The sequence below is a fragment of the Rasamsonia emersonii genome (assembly GCF_000968595.1).
Source record: "Rasamsonia emersonii CBS 393.64 chromosome Unknown ctg1118621759990, whole genome shotgun sequence".
Taxonomy (NCBI): Eukaryota; Fungi; Ascomycota; class Eurotiomycetes; order Eurotiales; family Trichocomaceae; genus Rasamsonia; species Rasamsonia emersonii.
The window spans coordinates 113,678-136,090 of NW_013563297.1; the positions used below are offsets into that span (position 1 = coordinate 113,678).

At 49.0% G+C, this 22,413-nt stretch overlaps 8 protein-coding genes across 8 annotated transcripts; 4 read left to right on the top strand and 4 right to left on the bottom strand.

The window, feature by feature from the left end:
- Positions 1-439: 439 nt before the first annotated feature.
- On the bottom strand, positions 440-5,637 carry T310_1445 (Uncharacterized protein; the record flags this gene model as incomplete). The annotated part of the gene is made up of 11 exons (XM_013475702.1): positions 440-1,287; positions 1,345-1,997; positions 2,045-2,127; positions 2,216-2,233; positions 2,292-2,402; positions 2,470-3,406; positions 3,460-3,654; positions 3,718-3,747; positions 3,930-5,150; positions 5,436-5,559; positions 5,592-5,637. 11 exons carry the CDS (start codon positions 5,635-5,637, stop codon positions 440-442), a joined length of 4,266 nt encoding a protein of 1,421 aa, XP_013331156.1.
- A 511-nt stretch (positions 5,638-6,148) lies between these two features.
- On the top strand, positions 6,149-7,944 carry T310_1446 (uncharacterized protein; the record flags this gene model as incomplete). The annotated part of the gene is made up of 6 exons (XM_013475703.1): positions 6,149-6,862; positions 6,971-7,131; positions 7,195-7,275; positions 7,377-7,482; positions 7,562-7,690; positions 7,762-7,944. The coding sequence occupies 6 exons, from the start codon at positions 6,149-6,151 to the stop codon at positions 7,942-7,944; spliced, it is 1,374 nt and encodes a 457-aa protein (XP_013331157.1).
- Positions 7,945-8,197: 253 nt separating this feature from the next.
- T310_1447 (uncharacterized protein) lies at positions 8,198-8,987 on the bottom strand (the record flags this gene model as incomplete). Its single annotated transcript, XM_013475704.1, has 3 exons — positions 8,198-8,353; positions 8,413-8,575; positions 8,665-8,987. The coding sequence occupies 3 exons, from the start codon at positions 8,985-8,987 to the stop codon at positions 8,198-8,200; spliced, it is 642 nt and encodes a 213-aa protein (XP_013331158.1).
- A 495-nt stretch (positions 8,988-9,482) lies between these two features.
- T310_1448 (NADH:ubiquinone reductase (H(+)-translocating)) lies at positions 9,483-10,249 on the top strand (the record flags this gene model as incomplete). The annotated part of the gene is made up of 5 exons (XM_013475705.1): positions 9,483-9,525; positions 9,602-9,663; positions 9,786-9,932; positions 10,095-10,178; positions 10,238-10,249. The coding sequence occupies 5 exons, from the start codon at positions 9,483-9,485 to the stop codon at positions 10,247-10,249; spliced, it is 348 nt and encodes a 115-aa protein (XP_013331159.1).
- Positions 10,250-10,825: 576 nt separating this feature from the next.
- On the bottom strand, positions 10,826-11,564 carry T310_1449 (DNA-directed RNA polymerase; the record flags this gene model as incomplete). Its single annotated transcript, XM_013475706.1, has 4 exons — positions 10,826-10,959; positions 11,046-11,122; positions 11,189-11,280; positions 11,445-11,564. The coding sequence occupies 4 exons, from the start codon at positions 11,562-11,564 to the stop codon at positions 10,826-10,828; spliced, it is 423 nt and encodes a 140-aa protein (XP_013331160.1).
- A 2,720-nt stretch (positions 11,565-14,284) lies between these two features.
- Positions 14,285-14,837, top strand: T310_1450 (uncharacterized protein; the record flags this gene model as incomplete). Its single annotated transcript, XM_013475707.1, has 3 exons — positions 14,285-14,320; positions 14,390-14,707; positions 14,796-14,837. 3 exons carry the CDS (start codon positions 14,285-14,287, stop codon positions 14,835-14,837), a joined length of 396 nt encoding a protein of 131 aa, XP_013331161.1.
- Positions 14,838-17,592: 2,755 nt separating this feature from the next.
- On the top strand, positions 17,593-19,612 carry T310_1451 (uncharacterized protein; the record flags this gene model as incomplete). The annotated part of the gene is made up of 3 exons (XM_013475708.1): positions 17,593-18,820; positions 19,357-19,427; positions 19,532-19,612. The coding sequence occupies 3 exons, from the start codon at positions 17,593-17,595 to the stop codon at positions 19,610-19,612; spliced, it is 1,380 nt and encodes a 459-aa protein (XP_013331162.1).
- Positions 19,613-20,223: 611 nt separating this feature from the next.
- Positions 20,224-22,083, bottom strand: T310_1452 (Homeobox and C2H2 transcription factor; the record flags this gene model as incomplete). Its single annotated transcript, XM_013475709.1, has 1 exon — positions 20,224-22,083. One exon carries the CDS (start codon positions 22,081-22,083, stop codon positions 20,224-20,226), a length of 1,860 nt encoding a protein of 619 aa, XP_013331163.1.
- Between the last annotated feature and the right edge of the window lie 330 nt (positions 22,084-22,413).

A 22,413-nucleotide genomic window follows, 5' to 3' on the forward strand; every position in this document is an offset into this window, starting at 1 on the left:
TCACTTCACACCTGTCCACCTTTTTATTTTGCGTGTGTGTATGTGTGTGTTAGATCATTTGTAAGGTTAAAGTCTTCAGGAAAACGACAACCCACTCCTGGCTATTATAATAATAAATAGGATAACTAGGGAAACACTAAAAAGAAGCAAAGTATCTAAGCCATCCACAAACGCAATATATACAGGAAAAATGTTGATTGATTAAGTGAAAAAAAAAAAGTTCTTTGTTCTTGTATCCATCATAGATAAAAGTAACTTAATGCGCACCATCCCGTTTTTCCATTCCCAATGCTGCGGCTTGTCCGAACGCCATGACTCGTAAAAGAACCAGTTGATCAAGAACGAAAAAAAATACCCGGCAAAATGGTATCGTCGATGTATCGAAATATGATAAAGTTTTCAGAGAACATAACCCGTGCAAATAGTTAGTTAGAAAGGGTCAACGAATCTCCGTATGTTTCAGCGCCGGAGGAAGGCCCATCATGACGCGATGCGCTTCCTCCCGCACTGTTTGAGCCTCTTCTGCTTTGCCTTGCCGATCGAGTGTCTCGGCCAGCATCTCATCAGTGACGCTGACCCAGAGCCGGTCATTGGCCTTTTTGGCCATCGCTCGACCGGCCCGCGCGCTCTTCTCCGACTGTTCGCCCACCACGCCACGGAAGTACTTCCAGCTCATGAACGTCAGTGTCATGCATATGATCTGGCTGTTACCGATGGCAGTGGCCGACTGAAGGGCCTGCTGGAGATACTGCTTCGTCTGGATGGTGGAATCTGTCTGGACGGTGGCACAGACCAGATAATAGGCGGCTTGGAGATATTTGTTGGAACTGCCCTGGCAGAATGGTTCAACTGCAGACAAAACCTGAGGAAGCCTCGAATGAGACGGGTGAGAAGGTTCTCGAAGGATGAGGATCGTATTGAGCGCGGCGAGAATGGCAGTATCCCGTCGGGGATCGTTGCGCGCGGTTTTGCTGGTGGACTGCGAAAGGGAGAGGATTGGCGATTCAAACGCGGCCAGGGCGGCTACCACGTCGCCAGTGCCCTGTGCGATGATGCCAGTAGCGTATTGCATGAGGCACCGCACCGCTTCAGGAAGACTGTCGCCAAGGTCTTCGGCAGCTCGACGCAATTCTTTTAGGGTCTGATTGGCCAGTTCCCAATCGGTCCTTGCGCATGCAAGGAATATTTGTTGGAGTAACATGTTGCAGTACAAAATTCGCCGCCATTCAAGACGCCTGCCAGCAGTCACGAGCGACTCGCTTATTTCTTCGGGTGCCTTGAAAGTGCCTTGGAGATTGTTAGAGCAGACCAATATGAGAATCAATCAGAACGGGAAAAGCGAACCTCGGATCATACGCAATCCCTCTTGAAGGTATTTCTCAGCCTTCCGGCCATCATGGGAATTCTTGGCACTCAACGTAACAGAGCTCAAGAAGTAACACAGCGTGTAGAGATCATGTTGAGGTAGCCAGCTCAACGTCAAAGTCAATTTGCCATCTTCAACTTGCATTATATCTCCAGAATCAGTCAATGATGACCCAGCAGTTTTGCTATTAAGTGGAATGGAAAAGGATCCGTCATCACGCCAGCGTGAATCATTGATCCGTTGGTCCATCAAGTTCTGCATGATCTGTAGTTTCTGAGACGACTGGTTAACGTCGTATTCGAGCAAACTACAGGAAATATCAACCATCTGGATCATGGAACCGATCTGTGGAATGTCGCGGACTCTATCGTCAAGTTGATGGCTGCGCGCTACAGCCACGGCGCGCTGAGCCTGCTCGATAGCATCGGAGCTCGTCGATTGCTGCAGATGTGCAAGCGCTTCAATCACAGCAGCGACCACTGACATGACCTTGTCACCGTTGCGGTTGGCTAAGTTGGAGATTCGATGTAAATTATGGATGGCAGTCACAAACTCCTGATGAGAACCGGACGACAATGCAAGGCTCACCCGGAGCAGACGAAAAGCATATTCCCAAGGGACGTGTCGGTACCTAGAACCGTCAGAACCATGCCGCATCACGGTTAAGATCAAACCTACGTTTCCACGTCTTGAATCATGCCATCAACCGCTTTCACAGCAGCTTTCGGGTTTGACTTGTACAGCATACGCGCAAGGAGTTGCTGCATAGTGTATTTTAAGTCCAGGAGCCGATTCTGCCGCAAGATTAGATTTGATATCGAACAGCTCAAACAAAGAAATCCGACTCACTCGTTCACACAAGTCAATCTAAGTGGAATTAGCAAAACCGAGCAAATAGCAGACATCCAAGGGGAAAGATACATACTCCTTTACTCAGTGCTGTCTCGGCCTCCAGGTCATTATTGGTCTCCTCAAAAAGAACTCGTGCATATCGTAATCGGATCAGAGCTTCCGTCCGTGGTTGCAGTCTCCAATTCTATGATATTTGTAAGCCTCCACGACCAAAGAATGGCTACCATTTTCGCGAGCGTGGGTGTACGAACCCTTAATACAGCTTCCAAACAACCAAGTCCCGTGGCGACCAACTTATAGTACTCTTCGAGCTCCACCTCTTTCTTTGACAGCGCAATTAGTGTTCCCTGACTGTGGGCCGCATTCAGATACTCATCCGCTAATGCCAAAAGCAGCAACTGGTAATCTATCGAAGGCTTGCTAGGCTTCTGGACAGCTTCTTGAGATTGCTGGACTTCAGTCTGCTTTTTGGGAGGGTCCGGCGGCGTTGCCTTGGACGGCATCTTCTGCGGTGAAGGAATCACCACTTGAGGAACCAGCTTAGAGACTGGTGAAGCAGCTGGCGCAGAGTGAGCCGGGACAGTCGAAGTCTGACTTTTCGGTTGGGACGACGGAGCAGCTGCGACTGTAGAAGAAGGAGGAGGAGGAGCGGACGGTGGCTGCACGGCAGAGATATATTGGCCATACACCTGGGGCTGCCCGGGACTGGGCACGGCGTAGTACGGCGAAGGGCCCGGGACCGAAGAGAGTGAGGGCGAGACAGCAGACATTCCGCCATACTGAGTGACCGGAGACTGCGGGGAGGGACCATGGATGAGGTGGGAGGGGGCCGTAGGGCCAGACACGCCGCCATGGATGGGCGATTGTGGAAAAGTGGTTTGCGCCGGATTCACATACTGTAGCGGAGGCCCCGATTGGCGATGCTGTGGTTGCTGTTGCTGCGGCGGCGATCGTTGCAGTGTCTGCTGGAGATATTGTTGCTGTTGTTGCTGCCGTTGTTGTTGTTGCTGCTGCTGCTGCTGTCCGTAGGCAGGAGGATATGGAGGGACTATGGCTTGCGCATAGACATAGGGCTTGCCATATTGCTGGTACGGCGAGTTCGGATTAACATTGTACTGCTGCTGGACCGGCGGAGGACGCGGGTGGTTTTGCGGCGGCTGCTGCAGATACTGTGAAGGATACTGCTGCCTATTATAGGGGGGTGGGTAACTCATCGCCCGTGGATAATATTGGTGAAGAACGTGCGCTGTCTATGACATAGACCCGATCTGCCATGGAGTGAGGTTCTGATTGCTGCTGCTGCTGCACCGTCGATCCGCGATCGCAGCGCGTCCCCGCCAGGCGTGTCTTTCAGCTGTCTTGCGGTCGGCTCGGAGAAACCATCCTCCTCTGATCCACCGATCTCAGATGCTGGGCTTGGCTTGTGGATAAGCTTACTGCTATTAATTATTACATGGGAAGTTCTATCGACATTGAGAAAGAAGAAATGCTGTAATTACATATATACATGAGGTCTCTTGTCGCGCACACTATGTACTGTACATACAGTAAATTACTAATACTGCCAACGCCTCTTCCCCTTGTTAACTGGCGCGCTGAGTTCATGTAGTAGGGTTCAGTCAACAGTCAATGATCTCCTCAAGCGGCCAGCCAGGAAGATTCCATTTGCATTCTCCATTCCTCCGTTGAGAAAATCACTCCGTGTACTCACGACAATTGCAGCGATGAGTAAACTTGATTCGCAAATCCCCCACTATTGTTTTCCAGAGCAGAGTCTAAGATATCATCACCCAAAGACGGCGCCTCGTTGGGCGGTGGGTGCACGCGTATCGTCCAGGGGCAGAGCTCGCGACAGCTAGTCCAGGTGACATGCGACTCGACGGGGTGAATTCTTTGCCTTGCCCATTCCTTGTCCGGGATCGTGGTTGATTTCCCAAGGCATCTCTGCGTCCAGAAGAAGTACTCCACCTTGTTGGTCCCATGGCAGTGGTTTGGCCGCTTTCTTGGACACTTCAGCGTCGTTTCACAGGTGCCGCAGACCGATATGCGCCTGCACGCCGAGCAGAAAGAATCGTAGCGATTGCAATACAGCGTCTGACAGACACTGGAGAGCCAGAGGTCCATGGATCGATGCGCACACCCGAAACGGGGCGTGATGTGTTGGTGTTTCCCCAGCCGACTAGGTTCCACGTACATATGATACTCGGTCCGAACCACAAGTCGCTCTTCTTCATCGATCTCAGGAAAGATATCGATTTTGACCTCGGTCGTACCGTATGTCGCAGTGCAAGAATGCCATAGATAGCGTTCGTGTACACGATCCCCAACCACACTGGTCGGCAGTTTCGTGAAGAGTTCACGCTCTCTCAAATGCTCGACAAGGTCCAGCTTGTCCCGAAATGTCAATTTCTCGCACGGACACAAGTCGACAACGCCTGCAAAGTCGCCGAGGTTACACACCCTCGTATTCGAAGGGCGCTTCAATTCCTTCGATGAAAATGCATGGCGAGGATGTAGTTTTAGGCATTTTGAGCATGCGCTCCATTTGCCATTTTCCAACATCTCCAGCAACTTCCATCTATCGGTTCCGAAACTATGCGAGTTTTTATAGTGGTGGAATAACGGCGCAAAATCTTTGTTGAAATGGAGAGACTCGGAGAGCAAGGCGGCTCCGGATACTGCGAGGAAGCGCTTGCACGTCAAAGCCAGACACGCTTCCGAGAGAGGCGGTAGGTGGGAAGCGATCAGAGAAAGCAGCTCTGTGGGTAGCTCGAGGATATAACATCTGCGGCCCTGTTCTCGTCCTTCCTGCGATTCCGGCTCTTTCCCACTGTGCTCCGACTTCTTTTTCTTCTTCTTCTTCAGGATCCTCACCCTCAGCAGGATGCTCACCGGGTGTAACCGCATTCTGTAGCACAGGGTTCCGAATCTTCTAGTGTAACGTGTAATTGTCTTTACAAGAGTTAATAACATGATGCGGACCGAGCCTTGTCATAATGACTGCATGATGGGCGTGAGAGCGAGCAAAGGGATCATCCACAGACATGAGAGTAACAGGTCTCTACTGCGCTTTTGAACAAAGAAGTCACCTGGTTACTTCACAGGGTCTGCAACTAGATCAAGTGGAGTGCCTGCACGAAAACGGACATGCCTTATCAAGGTGCATCTAAGCTGCTGAATCAGGACGACAAGGATTCAGCACGAGAAAGTTTCTAACCTTAACCAAAACCCACACACCATAGATATTTCCTGGGCACCAAGATTGGTGCACCTGACATTGGCACAACCATTCTGCTTCCGGGTCATTTGTAACCAGCAGCTGACTCCCACCGCACTAGCGGCTATGCAATGTGATTTCAGCCGGGACTCTCACCTTCCGCATGCGGCAGCGGGATGAAAGATGATGCCGGGAACTCCATCACGGCCCGAGGAAAAAAGGGGTCCAACGTAAACGCTGAGAATAAACTCCTGGAGACTCGATTTCAACACAAACCTGGAGCAAAATGGACACTTTTTTTCACAGTTACGCGACAAGCTGCCAACCATCCAGATGGTTTGTCCGTTGATCTTATCGCGTTATCGCTGGAGATGAGGCCGCCGTCCTATTGGTCTGCTGGATGCATGCTTATATAAGCGATACCCAATCCGGTGGTTAAGCCGAGGCACGTTGAGCTTCAGTGGAGACGGCGACGACGATGCGAGCTGCGCAGCGCAACTAATCCAATCCTGCGCCTGCAATAATGGATCTGGCAAATTATTTTTGCCAGGCGTTTTCTTCTCACAATTTGCTTCTCTTTCGATAAATATTGATGCTGGTTCCTGATTTCATCTATTTCTGAATCTGGAAATAGGATCTTCATTTGGGTTTGCTTTTTCTGATTGGTCAGCATTCGCGATCTGGTTACCCTTTTTTTGTCTTACTAACAAGCCATGAGTCCCCTGTCATGGCTTCTTCCTAGCGGAAAGATCACGCTTCATCACTCACAGAATAACCAGCTTCTACTGACAAAGAAGGCTAGCAGCGAGGATGGTAAAGAGACGCAGGTGACGCTGGCGGAGTTATGCCGCCTAGCCACGCCTTCAACCTGCCAGCTCAACCCACTCCTCTTCAACGGACACCTGCAGACCGCCTGGACGACCGTCAAGAACATCGACATCCCCATTTACTACAAGCGGAAGATTTTTGAGGCCGAAAATGCCTACTATAGTGGCCAATTCGCCATCGACTTCGTAGTGCCCCCTTACGAGACCCCCACCAGTGATGAGGCAACAGATAAGGATAGGATTTTCACCCTCCCATCCGGGCTGCCGGCGCGTACATCTTTCTTCACGGCGGAGGAATTTGCTGCCTTGCCTTCGGACGATAATAGGCCTATGCTTATAGCGTTGCATGGTTTGACGGGTGGCTCCTATGAGCTCTATCTGCGGCATGCGCTCGCTCCTCTTGTGCTGGGGGATGGCGGCTGGGAAGCTTGCGTCCTCAATGCTAGAGGCTGCGCGCAGACCAAGATTTCCAGTGGCGTCTTGTTCAATGCGCGCGCAACGTGGGATCTCCGTCAGGCCGTGAGGTGGCTGCGCAAGACGTTCCCGAATCGTCCGCTCTTCGGCATTGGATTCTCACTCGGAGCGAATATCCTGACGAATGTACGTATCGCAGAAGGAATACTCAAAGGGAAAATATATACAATTTTTTTTTCTTTCGAACATTCTGGCGTGGACTCTGATGTTGATTCGTTCTGGATTTTCATGTAGTATCTCGGAGAGGAAGGCGAGAACTGTCAACTCAAAGCGGCCGTAATCTGCGCGAACCCTTGGAACCTCGAACTTACCAGCCATGCCTTGCAACAATCATGGCTGGGCCTAGAAGTCTATTCCAAAACGATGGGCGCAAACCTGAAAAGGCTATTCAATCAGTACGTAATTGGTCCGCTGAGAAGAATTCCTTTCTGGCTAATTTTCCGATCTGTACGCTGTAGGCACGCCGAAGAGGTATCGAAAAATGCACGTCTGGACGTCGAAGCTGTGCAGAAGGTCAAATATATTCATGAGTTTGACAGGTAAGCGCTTTTCGCAGAATTGCCTTAAAAGAAGAAGAAGAAGAAAAGAAGAGGAAAGAGAGAGGCTAAAGTAATTTCATAAGAGTCGTACAATGTCCTAGCTGGGGCTATCCAACTGAGGGAGCCTACTACCGGGACGCATCTTCCGTGGATTCTTTGTTAGCGATCCGGGTTCCATTCCTTGCAATCAATGCCGAAGACGATCCTGTGAGTACATATTTTATAACATGGGGGGAAAGCCCTGTAAACAGACATCACTGATTGATGAATGACGGATGGAACACAGATCTCCGTCAAAGAAGCCATACCGTATAATGAGTTCGCCCAAACTCCATACGGAGTGTTGTTAACTACCTCCTGGGGCGGTCATCTCGGCTGGTTCGAGATTGGAGGATCCCGATGGTTTACGAAGCCGGTATGTCAGAGTCGTAAAGATCTTCCAGAAGAACGTCTCAGGCTGATATTGTATCTACTGTACATGTACAGGCGGCAAACTTCCTGAATCTGATGGCCAAGGAGATCGACCTTAACGCTCCCTTTGTCCCAGAGAACAAAGAGATGCTGTACGGTCGACCAGTCGCCAATGGCAGCGCGAACAAAGACGTGGACAAGTCGCCGAAGCCTGAATTCGACCCCATGCGTCGCAAGATGTATATGAGCATGGATTAGAAGAACACATTTTGGCGACTTATTAATATCATTTAATATCATCTCGGAAGAATGCATAGACTCGACTAATCTCACTTTTTTCTTTTTCGTTGTTTATCCCAACAAAACGCCTCGTCATGACAATACTCATATATATAGAAACAATACTTTTCGGGCCTAGGTATAGATACCAGTGAAACGCCAGAAACACCAGTGTATGCACATAGACATGAAAATATACAGCAATAGGGAGAATAAAAGAAAAGATACAGATTCACGCAAAAGAAACGCTCTTTCGCTTTTTGGGTTTGGAAGAGGCAGCATTATTTTCGCTGTCTCCAGAGTTCTTCTGGTCAGAAGCATCACTCTCCTTATTATCTTGGTGTTTCTTCTTCTTTTTCTTGTTTCGCAATTCTTCCTTGATGTTTTCCTAGAATTCGATTTGTTAGATCAAAATCAACAGCACCGTAGCGAAAGTACAGTACATACCAATTTCGACTTCTTTTCCTGCTGCCGTGCCTCTGCTTCTTTCCTCTTCGCTTCCCGTATCTCTTCCATCTGGCGCGCCTTCATCATTTTCGACTCGATCTGGCCTTCTTTTTCGGCATTCACCATGGCGAGAATCGTCATCATACTCTCCTGTACGCGGGAGCTGTCAGCAAAACAGGATAACAAGATATTACCAAGACCGAAAACACAAAACGTATGTCCGGTCCGAATCCAGGGTTAAAAAAAACCCACCTGATCATCAACAAAAACCTTCCCTTCTTCTTCCCCTTCTTCGGCTTCTGCACCCCAACCGGCGTGACCATGTTCAATTTCGGCAGATCCAGCTCCTCCTCGGTATATTCCCTCTTCTTCGTCTTTTTCAGCTGATCGGGTGCGCTGCGCGATTTCGACTTGACCTCCTTGGTGGCAAGTAGCTGTTGTTTCGCCTTCTTCGCCTTCGTCTTGGAGCTCGATTTGGTGACTTTGGAAGCGGACGAGAGTGTTGATGGTTTGGCTTTTGTTTTTGAAGACTTCCCCTTTGAGGAGGATGAGGAAGAGCCCCTGTTTGGCGCCATTGTTGCTTATGCTAGAATTGAATGAAGGCGAGAGCGATTGTTTGTTAGTATCGGCTCTCTTCTCTCTCGCGCGCGAGCCAGCGCTCGTGTTTGATGTTCCTGCGGAGAGTCGCTGTAGGGGAAGAACTTCTTCAAAAGCCACAACAAATATCTCTCATAAAAGCAATAATATTATCAGTGAGAAAAAAAAATTGAACCGCAAAGTAGCGAAAAATTTCCGTTATTCTTTCCTGTCGAAAACACTGTCCGATCTGTATCTGCGGGCGACCTTGAAAATTTTTCCGAAACGGAAGGCGGTGAAAAATGCCGCTCTGAAATGGGTATCGGCCCGCGGCGGACAAGACCTCCACCACCGCCATCGCCATCATCATCAATCATCACGACAGGACCCAGACGATAAGAACGAGAGGACTTTCCGTCTCGGAAGCAGCACTGCCCCCGGGTAGTTTCCTCTACTGATTAGTCCCGCATCGTGCTGCCATTGAGGTTTTCGCCATGACTATCAATCCGACATACCTTGCACAGCGGACGCGCTCATGTACGTCTTCCTCGGCTTTCCTATTCGTCATCCCAGTCAGGAGCTAGCTGACCTGTTTCTTTTCTGTCTATAACAGCCATCAATTGGGCGGATGCAAAGGCGAGAGTGCGCAAGTCTTACAGGGAATGGCTCAGAGCGGTTAGTACAGATCCAACAGGCTCCCTGGTTCATCCCTTCGACGGGTCGTGCGGACTGGGCAAAGATGGAGAGACGTCGAGGAGGCTAACATGTTCGACCGATGATCTGACGGAAAAATACAGTCCCCTGAGATCCAGACGATGTACTCGCTCAACATCCCCGTGTCGGCGATCCGGACCAAGATCCGCCAGCAGTTCGAGCGCCACCGCTACGTCAACCAGCTGAACGTTGTCGATGTGTTGCTGTTCAAGAGCCATGCGGAGTACCAGGTTAGTTCCGACGTATCGATATGATGGACTCGACTCTTTCGCTCTATATTGCTCGATCAGTCCTTCCAACTTTTGTCCCCTCCGTCGATGTACAATACATCGAGTCTCATGCTGACAACGATATCCGCGTGAAAACAGGAAACGCTGAACTACTGGAAGCAGCTGTCTCATGTGATGAAATACTTCCGACCGGAAGAAGACCCCGGCGCCCGGCTGCCGCCGAATTTCATCTCTGGATTCTTGGAGGTAGGAGCGGAGTCATCCAGTGCGTCTTATTGAACTATGCCCAGCTGACATTCCTGCAGGGACGCAACTGATATGTTGAGCTGGGTGTTGCATTTGTTCCTTTGTTTTCTTTTGCCGGATGTTTCCGATATTACGTAGACTCAATGACTGCGTCGGGAGGGAAACAGAGAAGAGAACAAAGTAGAAATGTGTATATACTGTCAAACACTTGCCGAGTCGAATTCTGAGTCTCGAATGTAACTTTAGGTGCTCTTCCATCTAACATCCATCTACTGCCGAGGAATCTAAAACGAGGAGTAAATAAAATATGGATGACAGAAGTAATAAGCATTCATCATATGATGTGCATGAAACATACAGTTCCTATCCTATTCTATTCTAGTCTATTCTATTCTCTGTTTCTTTCGATAACAATAACCAAACGCCCATCCCATCCCATCCTATCTATCTAGTCCAATCTGATGCGACGTGATGCAATGCAATACAGTGCAAGAAACCTCCCATTCGTGATACACGGAAAGAAACGAGATCCGGGAACAAGTAAAATAGAAAATAAAGTAAAATACAGTGAAATAAAATAACAGGGGATATCATATCAGACTTGATAAAATCAAATGAGAAACTACAGGACAGAGAGAAGGCCGTTTTCAAGAAGACATCCGATCTTCCTGCGCGGCATTAAACTCGTCGCGCGCGGCGGTGAATTTTTCTGTGACGACATCGCACAGATCCATGAGATCGTCCAGGCCTTTTTCGAGGGCCTCGATGGCGGTTGTGTTCTCTGTTCAGTAAGAAGGTTAGTTTCGTATTTTTCGCACAGTGCCGGGAAATAACACGAAAGATGAAAGAAAGAAAGAAGCAACTCACCATATGTCTGAATGCGCAGGTTCATCTTTGCCTCTGAAGGGTGTGGGATTGTGTAGCCGCAGAATTCAACGTTGGGACTTTTTCGAATCGAAGATTAGAATATTATTCAAAGGTAAAAAAAAAAGGAAGAGGATTGTACTTACTTCTTCATAATCACATATCGCAAAGCATTACCCAGGGTGTGGCCCTCCTCATCAAACTGGAATGAAGCAGCTGTCTCGGTTGCTCCGGGCAGCTGCTCAATAAGTATTGTTAGTTCTCTGATCACATGCACAAAAAAAGATTGCTATATCGTTCCAAAGAGGCCAAGATCAATCGATCAATCTCGGGCGGACACAAAAGCGGACAAGAAATGAAAGGTGATAAAGCTCAGGGCAGGCTGTTTTCTACACAACATACAATAGTAATTCTCCCCTCAGCAGTCTCAAAGTATTCTTCGCCCGCACTGCCGTTTTGCTGCTGCGCCTCTGCGTCGACCATGGACTGGTCCTGATCCTGGGAATGGACGGAGGAGGGCATTTTAATAAAGACAACCTCTCCAGCTCGTGCGCAGGAGGAATCAAGTGGACAGCTGCCGTCAAATGGATGGTATTCTCGACTAAGCGTCGGATATCAAGATTGAGGCGTACTCCGTGCCGAAACGATGGTTTATTTCGTCAAAGGTTGCGCTTCATCGCAAATCAAGTTCCTCATGGCGGAAGAGAGGAAAAAAGTTATCGATAGAACCGGGGAAGGTGGAGCTGGGCGCATGCTGATTGGCTGCCGCCCGCGGCAGTGAATAGACGCCGCCATCGATATATCATCCGTCAGAGCTCTGAATACTAGGAACATCAACACTTGTGATGTTAGGACAATAGAAGGGCAGAAATGAGAAATGATTGAGAATATACTATATGTAATGGTTTTTCTTTGGATTAACATGACAGCCTGTCTTCGTGTACTGTACAATGGCATATAGAAGGAATATATATTTTGCTCCGCTAATCCCCACATGCGCGGTTTATAGTCTCCAGAACCTCACAGGTTGACTGTGTTGAGGGAGGAATGAATTTTGTCTTCCGTGATTATACCTGCAAGCTCCTCCAGACCAAACTGGACAATCTGGCTAATTGGCTGGACTGACGCCAGTCGCCTTACCCACCAAGAACTTCGGTTTGGACTCGACGAGATCCAAAACGGAATTCCCTGGCAAATTCGGAACCTAGCCTCAACAGTGCTGTCTCTAGCGTCGTGCCTGTCAGGGATGGCAGATTCCGAGACCGACAAAACAACATTCTCAACATTGGCCTTCGCTTTTACTTCCTCAAGGCCGTTCTTCGACCTTTCATAACCACTGACTTTGCCTTGCAATTTCCTCGGGACTACTTAGCGAATCCATGGGCCTAGAAATGGTGGCGATCAATAACAGCAGAAAAGAACGAAGGAAAGAGGCCGAATGGTAGAGTCTTACTATACAGCCGTGAATGCTCATATCAGCGAGACAAACCATCTTGAGGATACAGCTATCGAAGAGACCTTTATCAACACGAACTCACGGAGATACCGTATCCAGTGTCTATCAGATTGGGAGTATATTTGCTTACTCCACGGATCAATATTATATGCGTCCCTGTGTTTCATACCGTCAATGGCGCCACGAGATTAACCGGCATGGAGTTCATAACCTATTGTCCACCAGACGTGACCACAAGAGCCAAGCTGTGGGACGGCTTCTCATACCCTAAACCACAGCAACATCTGGCCATTGTGCTAGTGGAGTCCGGACTGGACCGAGAACCGATCCAGCACTGGCCGATTTTTTTGCATTGTCGAATCAAGAGATGCTGTCAAAGCTGTGGATGGGATAGCATTTACCAAACATCGAGTGGAAAGCAATCTCAGATGAGTATGCATTTCGTGCTGTCCTGGAGCAACCTGGGAACAGACACGGATGGCTCACCCATAACCATAAACCATGACACCAGAAAAAGAAGTGCGTAACGCTTGTGTTGTCTTTATGCTCCATCTGTCCCAGCCTCGATATCTGATAATGATGAGCCCGGGGCCTCTTTTGAAGGCTTACACGGGCTTCAAACCCCCGTAGCGGCTTCAAATATCGTCAATATCATCAAATTTTCAAAAGAACGCGCTCCTTTGCGGGTGACGAGTATGTACATTGCACAAGCCCTCGCCGCTCAGGAAGCGATCTGGATTCAATTACGCATCTCAGAGTTTAACGTTGTCAGACTTCGCCCAACACCGCTGCTGCATCGGCGTGACATTATCCAAAAGCCTCTGGTCATCCATGCCGATAATCAGGGAGCGATCGTCATATCGAAGAACCCGGAGTCCATGCACGAACGAAGCATATAGCAATTCGCTACCATTTTCTGCGCCAGGAGGTCGAATCTGGTACAATTCTTTTCAAATACATTCCCACAATTCAGCAGGCTGCCGACGGCTTGACTAAGGCCCTTGGAAACGTTGCTTTTGCACGCTTCGTGACCCAATTGGAGATGCAAAAGTTGCCCGATTAGGAAATCAAAATAGATTCATTTCCGGCGACAGTTATGGGGGGGTGTTGCAGGTAAATTTCTGCGGTAACTGCCGCCTTCTTTCCTGATTCGTACTAGCGCTTCGCTTAGATCCTCAGTGCCTACATCCTCCACCTTTGTACGATAGAGAAATCCTCAGATCTTAGTAGCAGAAACAGTCAACATGGCGTCTCGTACATACGCAGATTGATGGCGTGTCTGCAGTCACGGTCATCAGTCTGGAGCCTTTGCCTGAAAAGCTCAGGGGAGCCGTTAACTTTACGGCCTGGAATACTCTGAAAATTGAAGGATCTCGACAGCCTGATTGATTCGACTGACGACCGACCAGAACAGGATCACAAAAAGTACGCCTTATGGCGGAAGATTTCAATGAAAATCGGTATGTGGCTGATAAAACAGCTGGATGCTAAACTTGTCGAGAAGATGGATCTGTCGCCAACACCGACGGATTACGTGGACGAGACATACGATACGATAAAGAGAATTGTCACTGGATTATAGTCATCTTGGACTGTACTAGTCCTTATGCGTCTCCTGAGTGTTTTCGGTACCTTATACAGTGGCATTCCAGGACCAGTATCCTATTAAGACCGCTATGTTTACGCACTAATAGTGCATGTTAACTACACTTGACATTTCCCCTGCTCCACTTGGTTTGTTTTCTTGTTCTGTATCTTCTGAGCATACATGCTTAAAGAAAGCACCATGTCATACACAAAAGCCAGTTTCGAAAACCCACAGGTGCCTAATGCACCGAATCCATCTCCATTCGGCTATTATCATGGCAAGTATCTGTTTGAATGATACCAGGGCCGATTGCAAATCCCAACGCAGGTTGGGTTCTCTCGGCCACAGTTCTCCTTGGGAAGGTTTCCTAATGGATCCGAGAGAATCAACATTGAAATTCCTGATGCAATGTTCGATTCGAATTCTGATTGTCGAGCACAAGTTCGCAAACTTCGCCGTGCATGCGATGGCCTCTACTACATTTTTTTCTCAGAGCATACCAATATGGCCTTGAAGGTCATTGGGACGAAGCGTTCAAAGGGCCAAAGCAGAAGGGAAAGAAAGAGTTTCGCCTGCCAAGCTGTATCAACGAAAGGCGCCAGCGCAGTACGTGATTGCCAGGTACGATGAATATGCTCAACTGATTCTTACTGTCTACACTGCCTGCCAACAGCAACACCAACCGTACGATGTCCTAAATAATATCCAGTTCGTCGACCGGCCGCGGACTCTATTACCTGGCTATACGTAGCAGTTAATACCAACCAGGCGCTTCTGCGTGGCAAAAAAAAGGAGAGCCAGACTATTCATAAATCTTATTATGTCTTTGGCAGGGCTAGTTCCTCAAGCTGCCTGCCGTTCTTGATACCAAGTCAATCGAGCATGGACTTGGTGTGAGCACCTCGGCAGACAAAGTTGAAGCCATCAAAAATATGGCCTTCCCGTCCAATCTCCGACAGCTGGAAGCCGGAATTCAATTTTTTATACCTACCGATCGGCGGACCAAAATCGCCATAATGATGATGAGGAAAATCGGTGTGCTAAAGCTGTCAAGATATCTGCGATCCTGGACGACCAGCCGGTTCTCCATCGATTGTTGCATCCGATTCCGTGGAGTTATAAACTTTGACTATGTCAAATGACCAACATGGCTCGTCTGGTCAAGGATCTCGACAGGGAATTGTGCAGAAGACAGAGGAAATACACCGAAATGACCATGGATTCACACAGCCCCCGTTTCTGTACGCGCCTTTCTTGGAACTGTCGGTATCACCCGTCGCTGGGTGAGAAACTTCGCAGAGATTGCAAGACCTCTTTACTGCCTGACTGGAAAGGTCCATGGCGATGGACTCACTCTGAACAACTTTCTTTCGACATCCTCCGTATTAAGTGCTCAACCACCACTTCCATGTTTGGAATTTCTTGGCAGACTCCTTAACATTTTTATACCGATTCTTCAAAGTACAGAGCTGGGTTGTGCATCACTCAAATCCAGGACGACGTTGAACGCCCCATCCTCTATGACGGAATGCCGCTACCCTAGATATAAACGAGAGCTTCTCACTATTGTCAAGTTCGCTGAGAAATACGACTACCTTCTCCAAACTCCTCGCAACCGAGGCATTTTCCATACGGATCATAAACACAGCAAATGGCAACGCAGCAAACGCTCATCACGGCCGCGATACAGCAGACTACCGCCTCCCAAACGTCAGCGTTACAGGAACGCCTGTACGATCTCGCTTGGATGAGAAGAATCAACCGGACACTCTTCTTCACCTGAATGGTCCCAGTCCAGGAAAGAATGAATATATTTAGTACACACCCGGGAAAAGGAAAAAGGCGCAAAATTGCAGTCAGGTCGACGATGCTGCATGATCAGAAGAGCTGATGAAGCCCCAAGGATCCAAAATATCGACATCCTGACCTAGAGGACTACCTGTCTCGCATCAGCGGATGATGATCTAGAAGACCATCGTTATTGAAGCAAGGAACACAACTTCCAAGCTCCAAGATGTGAGATTGAACAGAGACCGATGGAAGAAATGACACACCAGAGAGCGACTACGTGCGTCCCAAAATGCCCTACAGCAAGAACGGCAAGGATGACAGGATGGATGGCTCCTGATAATCAGTGACGATTACAGCCACACCAAAACGATTCCAGAAGTCCAAACCATTCGTTACAATGGGACTTTCCTAAAGGACTGGATCGCTGAACACACTAGCCTCTTCCACTTTACTGGCTCAGAAGTATGTTGAGCTGAGTGAGCTACGATGGTCAATGGTTTCTGGAACACAATGCATGAGGTAAGTGAGTCTTCTCCCTAGCTTCTTGTTTGTTTTGTCGATGAAATCCTTTCTAATTTTTATGCAGGTGCTTGTCCCTCAGTAAGGTGGTGATCCTAATTAATTTATGTCTTCCTGTCACAGGATTTATTCATTTCTATCTTTCAAAATGAAGCGAACAAAACATCTCGTCTATACCAGCCAGGCAGTCAACAAGCCAGGTAATAGTCAACACCAACACCAAACAATATATATCATACACTTCGTCACGGATCCCTCCATCCTTATTCTCGCTATCATTACATTTGTCAGCCACAAATCTGATAACTCGCCGATATCTTGGCAAATTAAGGCAGAAAAGCCGATAAAATCCTGTCTGATTTGATATTACAAGCTTTATCGACGAGCAGTTGACCTGTGGCATGCCTCCAGAACGAGACAAGCACACGGACAGAGAAGGCAACAACGGCAGGATATAGAAACACGCAAAACTAGAACTATTTATAAACAGGACTAGGTACAATGACAGTTACTGTACAACCGAAGTTGGGTTTAGGAACGTTGGTGATTCTTACTTTCTAAGATTTCTTTGTTTGGGGCTTCAAACTTGGGTACTTGTATAGAAATATAAATCTGATGATGACGATGATTATAATGAAGACTACCTACCTAGTTCCTTTCCTCAATCAAGAAAGGAAATTTCCTTCCTTCCTTAGGCCACAGCTGAAGCTAAACAATCAAGTTCGTGGTGTAGTGCACACAGAGAGGTGTCAACAAACTTTCAACCAGCATCCCGCTTTGATTTCGAAGACCGTTCAATCCTTGAGACAGCTTATACTTACTTTTTTTTCTTCTGCCCCGTAATAGACGCCACAATTCACCGTCCTATCGACATCTGCCATGTCATTAGTCGATACCCAATTTGGAAGTACACTGAGAAAAGAAAGGAGAGAAGAGCGGTCTCGACTTTCCCCATATCGTGCGCATGACCATGAGCGGTGTGTGTGTTCTGGCCAGCACACACAACCTGGACCTGGTGCAGGGACGACACTACCTCAATCTGATAACATTTCTTTTTTTTTATTTATATTGGCCGAGTCTGCAATAAACCCTGATTAATCTGATTAATCTGTTTAATACTTTCTCGTGAATCACTCTTTTCCCTTGTGTCTCTCTCCAGCCCGTCTCATATATCTGCATCTGCATGCATCTGCATGATGAACGAACAGAATGACGACCAGCCCATCGCACTGGAAGAGCGGCAGCAAGAACCAGACCAGACGAGGCCGGAGTTCTCCCTTCCCCCAACCGATCGAGGAAAAGACGCCTGGCTCGTCCTCTTTGGGACGTTCGTCATCGACGCCTTCGTCTGGGGATTCCCGTTCACATCGGGCGTTTTCCAAGAGTTCTACGCCAGCGAATTCGCTGACGACAATGCTTCCTCGGGCGTGGCCATGATCGGCACCGTCGCTCTGGGCGTCCTGTACCTGGGCTCCCCGGTCTGTCTGTTCATGCTTCGTCAGTGGCCTCGACACCGCCGGAAGTGCATCATGGTCGGCTTCCTCATCACGGCCGTGGCCTTGGTGGCAGCGTCCTTTGCCACGCGCGTCTGGCAGCTGGTCCTGACGCAGGGCTTCCTGTATGCCGTCGGCGCGTGCATGATGTCGTACCCGACGATGCTGTTCCTGGACGAGTGGTTTACGCATAGAAAAGGCCTCGCATTCGGCCTTGCCTGGGCCAGCACGGGCTGTTCGGGCGTGGCCTTCCCCCTGCTCATCTCCTGGTCGCTGACCCATTTCTCGTTTCGCATCACCCTGCGCATGTGGGTGATTGCCAGCATGGTGGTCCTGGGCCCGGTGCTCCGCTTCATGAAGCCGCGCGTGCCGTCGTCGACGGGGTCTGCTCGTCCTTCCAACATGCCCGACATTCGTTTCGTCGTGTGTCGGCCTTTCTTCCCCCTGCAGCTGTGCAGCATCCTGGAAAGTCTCGGCTACTTCCTGCCGGGCCTGTATCTGCCTCTGTATGCGCGGTCACTCGGCTTCAGCAACGAGATCGCAACGGCCAGCGTCGTGCTGCTGAATAGCGGTGCGTTCTTCGGCTCCATGGTGACGGGATTCCTGGTCGACCGGTGGGACGTGACGAGCGTGATGTTATTCTCGACCGTCGGCGCAACCCTGTCGGTGATCTTTCTCTGGGGTTTCTCAGGACTGGCGACCGTGCTCTGCTTGTTTTCCTGGCTCTACGGCTTCTTCGCCGGCAGCTTCAGCTCTACCTGGCCGGGCGTGATGCGAGAAACGACGCAGAAACACCACTCCGCAGAGCCTGGCCTCGTGTATGCTTTCTTGGTGGCCGGACGCGGAGTGGGGGGAGTGGTCTCGGGGCCTTTGAGTGAGGCTTTGCTCAAGGCGCCGCCGTTGACCAGGACGTTCTCTTATGGCTATGGGAGTAAGTATGGCTTGTTGATTGTGTTCACGGGCGTCAGCAATCTGCTGGGAGGGATTGGGTTTATAGCGAGGCGGTTTGGCTGGGTGTGAGCTAGGTACAGTACATCGAGTTGTTTACTTTTGAAAATGTAACAGCAATACGTAATCTTACTCAGTGAATAGAGCTTTGTACGGAGTATAACTTGGAGATATCCATCCCAACATGTTACCAGAGTAGATAGTGGTGGATATCATAAATGGGAGATGCCTTGCTCGCACGGACTATCCTCTGATAGCTTCTAGTCCTTTTACAAGAATATCTTTGACCTAGTTCCAGAGTCTCTCTCTAAATAAACTCTTGATTTTTTAGATTAATACTTAAGTATAAATGAGCAAAGAATCGTTCTCATACTGTACTGTCTATCTATTTTTCTTTCTTTCTTTCTTTCTCTCTTTTTTCCTACTCAGGATACAATAGCAATAGTACAACATACAGTGCCAAAATTCTCCCTCAATCTGCATAAAAAGTAGAACTCCTGCCTAGCCAACGCCATACAGAACTCCTTCCACACGCTGCTATCGCCTCTGGTGACGATATCCCGAGCAATGAATGGACTCCTCCACTTGCAGTAAGTACTCTTGCTTGACACTCTCCAGATGCCGTTGTTCTCAATACAGCCGCACAAGGCGCGAATTCATAGGGGCTCAGGAGATTTACTAGATTTATGAATAGTGGGTGACCTGGCCTGACCTGACGAAGAAGCAGCGCATCACGCACTCATTGATTTTCACCACTCTGAGCTCAGATCACTAATATCAGCTAAGGCACTACACAATCAGACCTTCTCCTCTTCGTCCCGTCTCCTCCCCTTTTTTTTTTCTATTCTAGGGATTAAATAAGAGGATGAGGATGGCCAGGCGGAACGTGTCAGTCAGTCTTTCAAAAAAAAGGTTTGCTTTTTTATATATTTCTCCAGGATATCAATCAGAGTAGCGTCTGTCTCGTGCCGGAAAGAAACACTTCTGATCTCGTGAATGTCCTCGTTGCTGCGATTTTCAGTCATGTCTATACATAACTATGTACATTTGTACTGTACATATAGAATATAGTCACAGTGTTTGGTTAGGGGACGCGCTAAGACGTTGCACATTCGCTAAGAAAAAAAAAAGGAATGCCATGGCATCCGTCTAATTAGGTCTAGTTTGTTTGCAACATCGCCAGCAAGCAATTCTGGCGGAGAGCTCCATATAATCTGCCGTACGCGTGGACTAAATGGAGGACTCCGCCAAAATTAAATAAATTACATGCAGTCAGTCAATTAATGTATGTAAATTCCATTCCAATATATCCCTTATATATATACTGCTAGGACAGTGTGTACTGTACATGAGAACTAACTAATCCATCCATCCATCTAATTATAATCATCCCCCCGAATAATGACCACCCCCACGCTCCTCCGGAATAACCGCATCTCTCAGCTCCGCCAACACTGACCCTTCCAACCCCCAATCGCCAATCCACTGATTCATACGACATCCTTCCTTGAAATGCGCCGCCAAATGGTCCGCGCGCTGGGTCCAGGTGTGCAGCGTGCAGCCACAGAAGCCGCAGCGACTGCGGACGTCGTTGCGTTCTGAGCGGCAGACGCCTTCGATGTAGGCTGCAATATCGGCAGGCATACCGCTGTTGTTGTTCCTGCAACGATGAAACTTTTGCAGATGCTGCCAGAGATGGTCTTTGCGACGGAACGTGCGTTCGGCAAGCGGTCTGTCGGCGCAGATGTCGAATTCGTGCGTCTCGAAGTGTGTTTCGGAGGGAGAGGGGTGGCCACAGAAGGCGCATTCGCGTGATGATTGTGACTGTGTCTGTCCAATCTGCCGCATGACCTCCAGACTTGGCGTGCAGATCCACGACTGCAGCGACAGGTGGACGCTCTTCTCGTGCCGGCTCCAGTCGTGCTTCTTCTTGAATGAGTCCCGGCAGAAGGTGCACTGGTACGGGTGCCCTTCTACCGGCCGTCTTCTCCGCCGGCGACGTCTTTTCCCGTGATGATCATGATGATGCTCTCCACCAAGCAACGGAAACGGCCAGTTCCCGTCTCCGGATTGATAGCTCCACGCGGAGGAGAGGCTATCGGCCGATTCCTCCGAGTATCTGGTTCCGAGACTAGAGATGGAAGACGTGAAATGCGACGAGGCAGCGTCGTCGATATCATTATCGAATAGCGATCTGTTTGCGTTGGCAGTGAAATCTTCCTGGTTCCTCGCACTGGCGATTGCATCGCGGATCACAGATTCGGACACCGGCTCGTTCTCCGGCGGCGATCTCTTCCACCGCTCCATAGGCGTCATCAATGCGAAGCCATCCGAAGTCGGCATCGGCGAGCCAGAGGGGAAAAGCTGAGACGACGAAGAACGCGTATGCTGCTGCTGCTTCTGGCGCCGCCGGGCATTTGCGAACCAGTTCGAGACCTGTCTCTTGGTGAGGCCGGCTTCGTGAGCGAGCGCGGTCTTCTCTTCATCGGTGGGGTACGGAAAGTCCTGATGGCGGTGGAACCAGTTTCTGAGAATCCTGGCTCCTTTCCTCGAGAACGGCTTGCTGGAATTATTGTCGACTGGGGGGTCACGCATCTGCATCGCGGCGCTGGACTTCTCGTTTTCGTTCGCCTGTGCAGAATCGCCGACCACGTCCTCCTCCGTCTTTTCCGTAACACCATGCAGACGGCCATATACCGGCGTGACAGTCTCAAAGTCGCATGGCTGACGCTTCTCCCCTCGCGCGCGGCTGCACTCCCTGAAGAGCGCCACGCAGGTGGAACACGAGCCCAGCGGGTTCGGATTCGCCTGCGTTTTGCGGAGGATGAGACACTGCAGCCGTTGCTGTCGGCAATAGCTGCAGGGGACGGGAGGACGATAGGCGCCGTCGAGCCATTGGGGGACGTTGGCGAAATCACCGTGTGAGCTTTCTGTAGCAGAAACAGTGCGACTGGTAGTATTTTCTGGACAATCTCCCGCCTCAACAGCTGAAGAAAGCATGTTCGTATTCGCAGGTTCGTCGTCAGCGCAATACTCCAGATTGATCATATCCGACAGGGAGAAATCTGTATCTCCTTCAGGATGTTGCTCATGCCAGTCCAATGCTGGGAGTTCAGCTTGGGGAGACGGCCAGTCAATGCCATCATACATGCGAGAAGAATCTCCAGTCGACAATCCATGTTCTGGATCTTGGACAAACAGGTCATCATCAATGCCCACAAGGGCATTACTGTTGTCATAGTCCATGCTGACGAGGCAGAAACAAAACAAAATTAAACGCAAATTAAAAAAATAAAATAAAAAAAAAAGAAAAGCAAAAACCAAACCAGACACTATATACACAACTATGTATAGTACAAATATAAAGTCGAGCCCCGCCTGACGTTCAGATGAGTTGTAGATTCAATTCAAATTGAGAGCGGTACATGTGGTCGCACAGAGAATATCCAAAAGAAAATCAGTAGTAGAATTACCATGGCACAGCTGTCATCGTCATCCTCATCATCATCATCATCATCATGCAAAGATCATACAGCCATTGTGGACGTCGTAGTTTTATTTTGTCGAGCGAGTGAG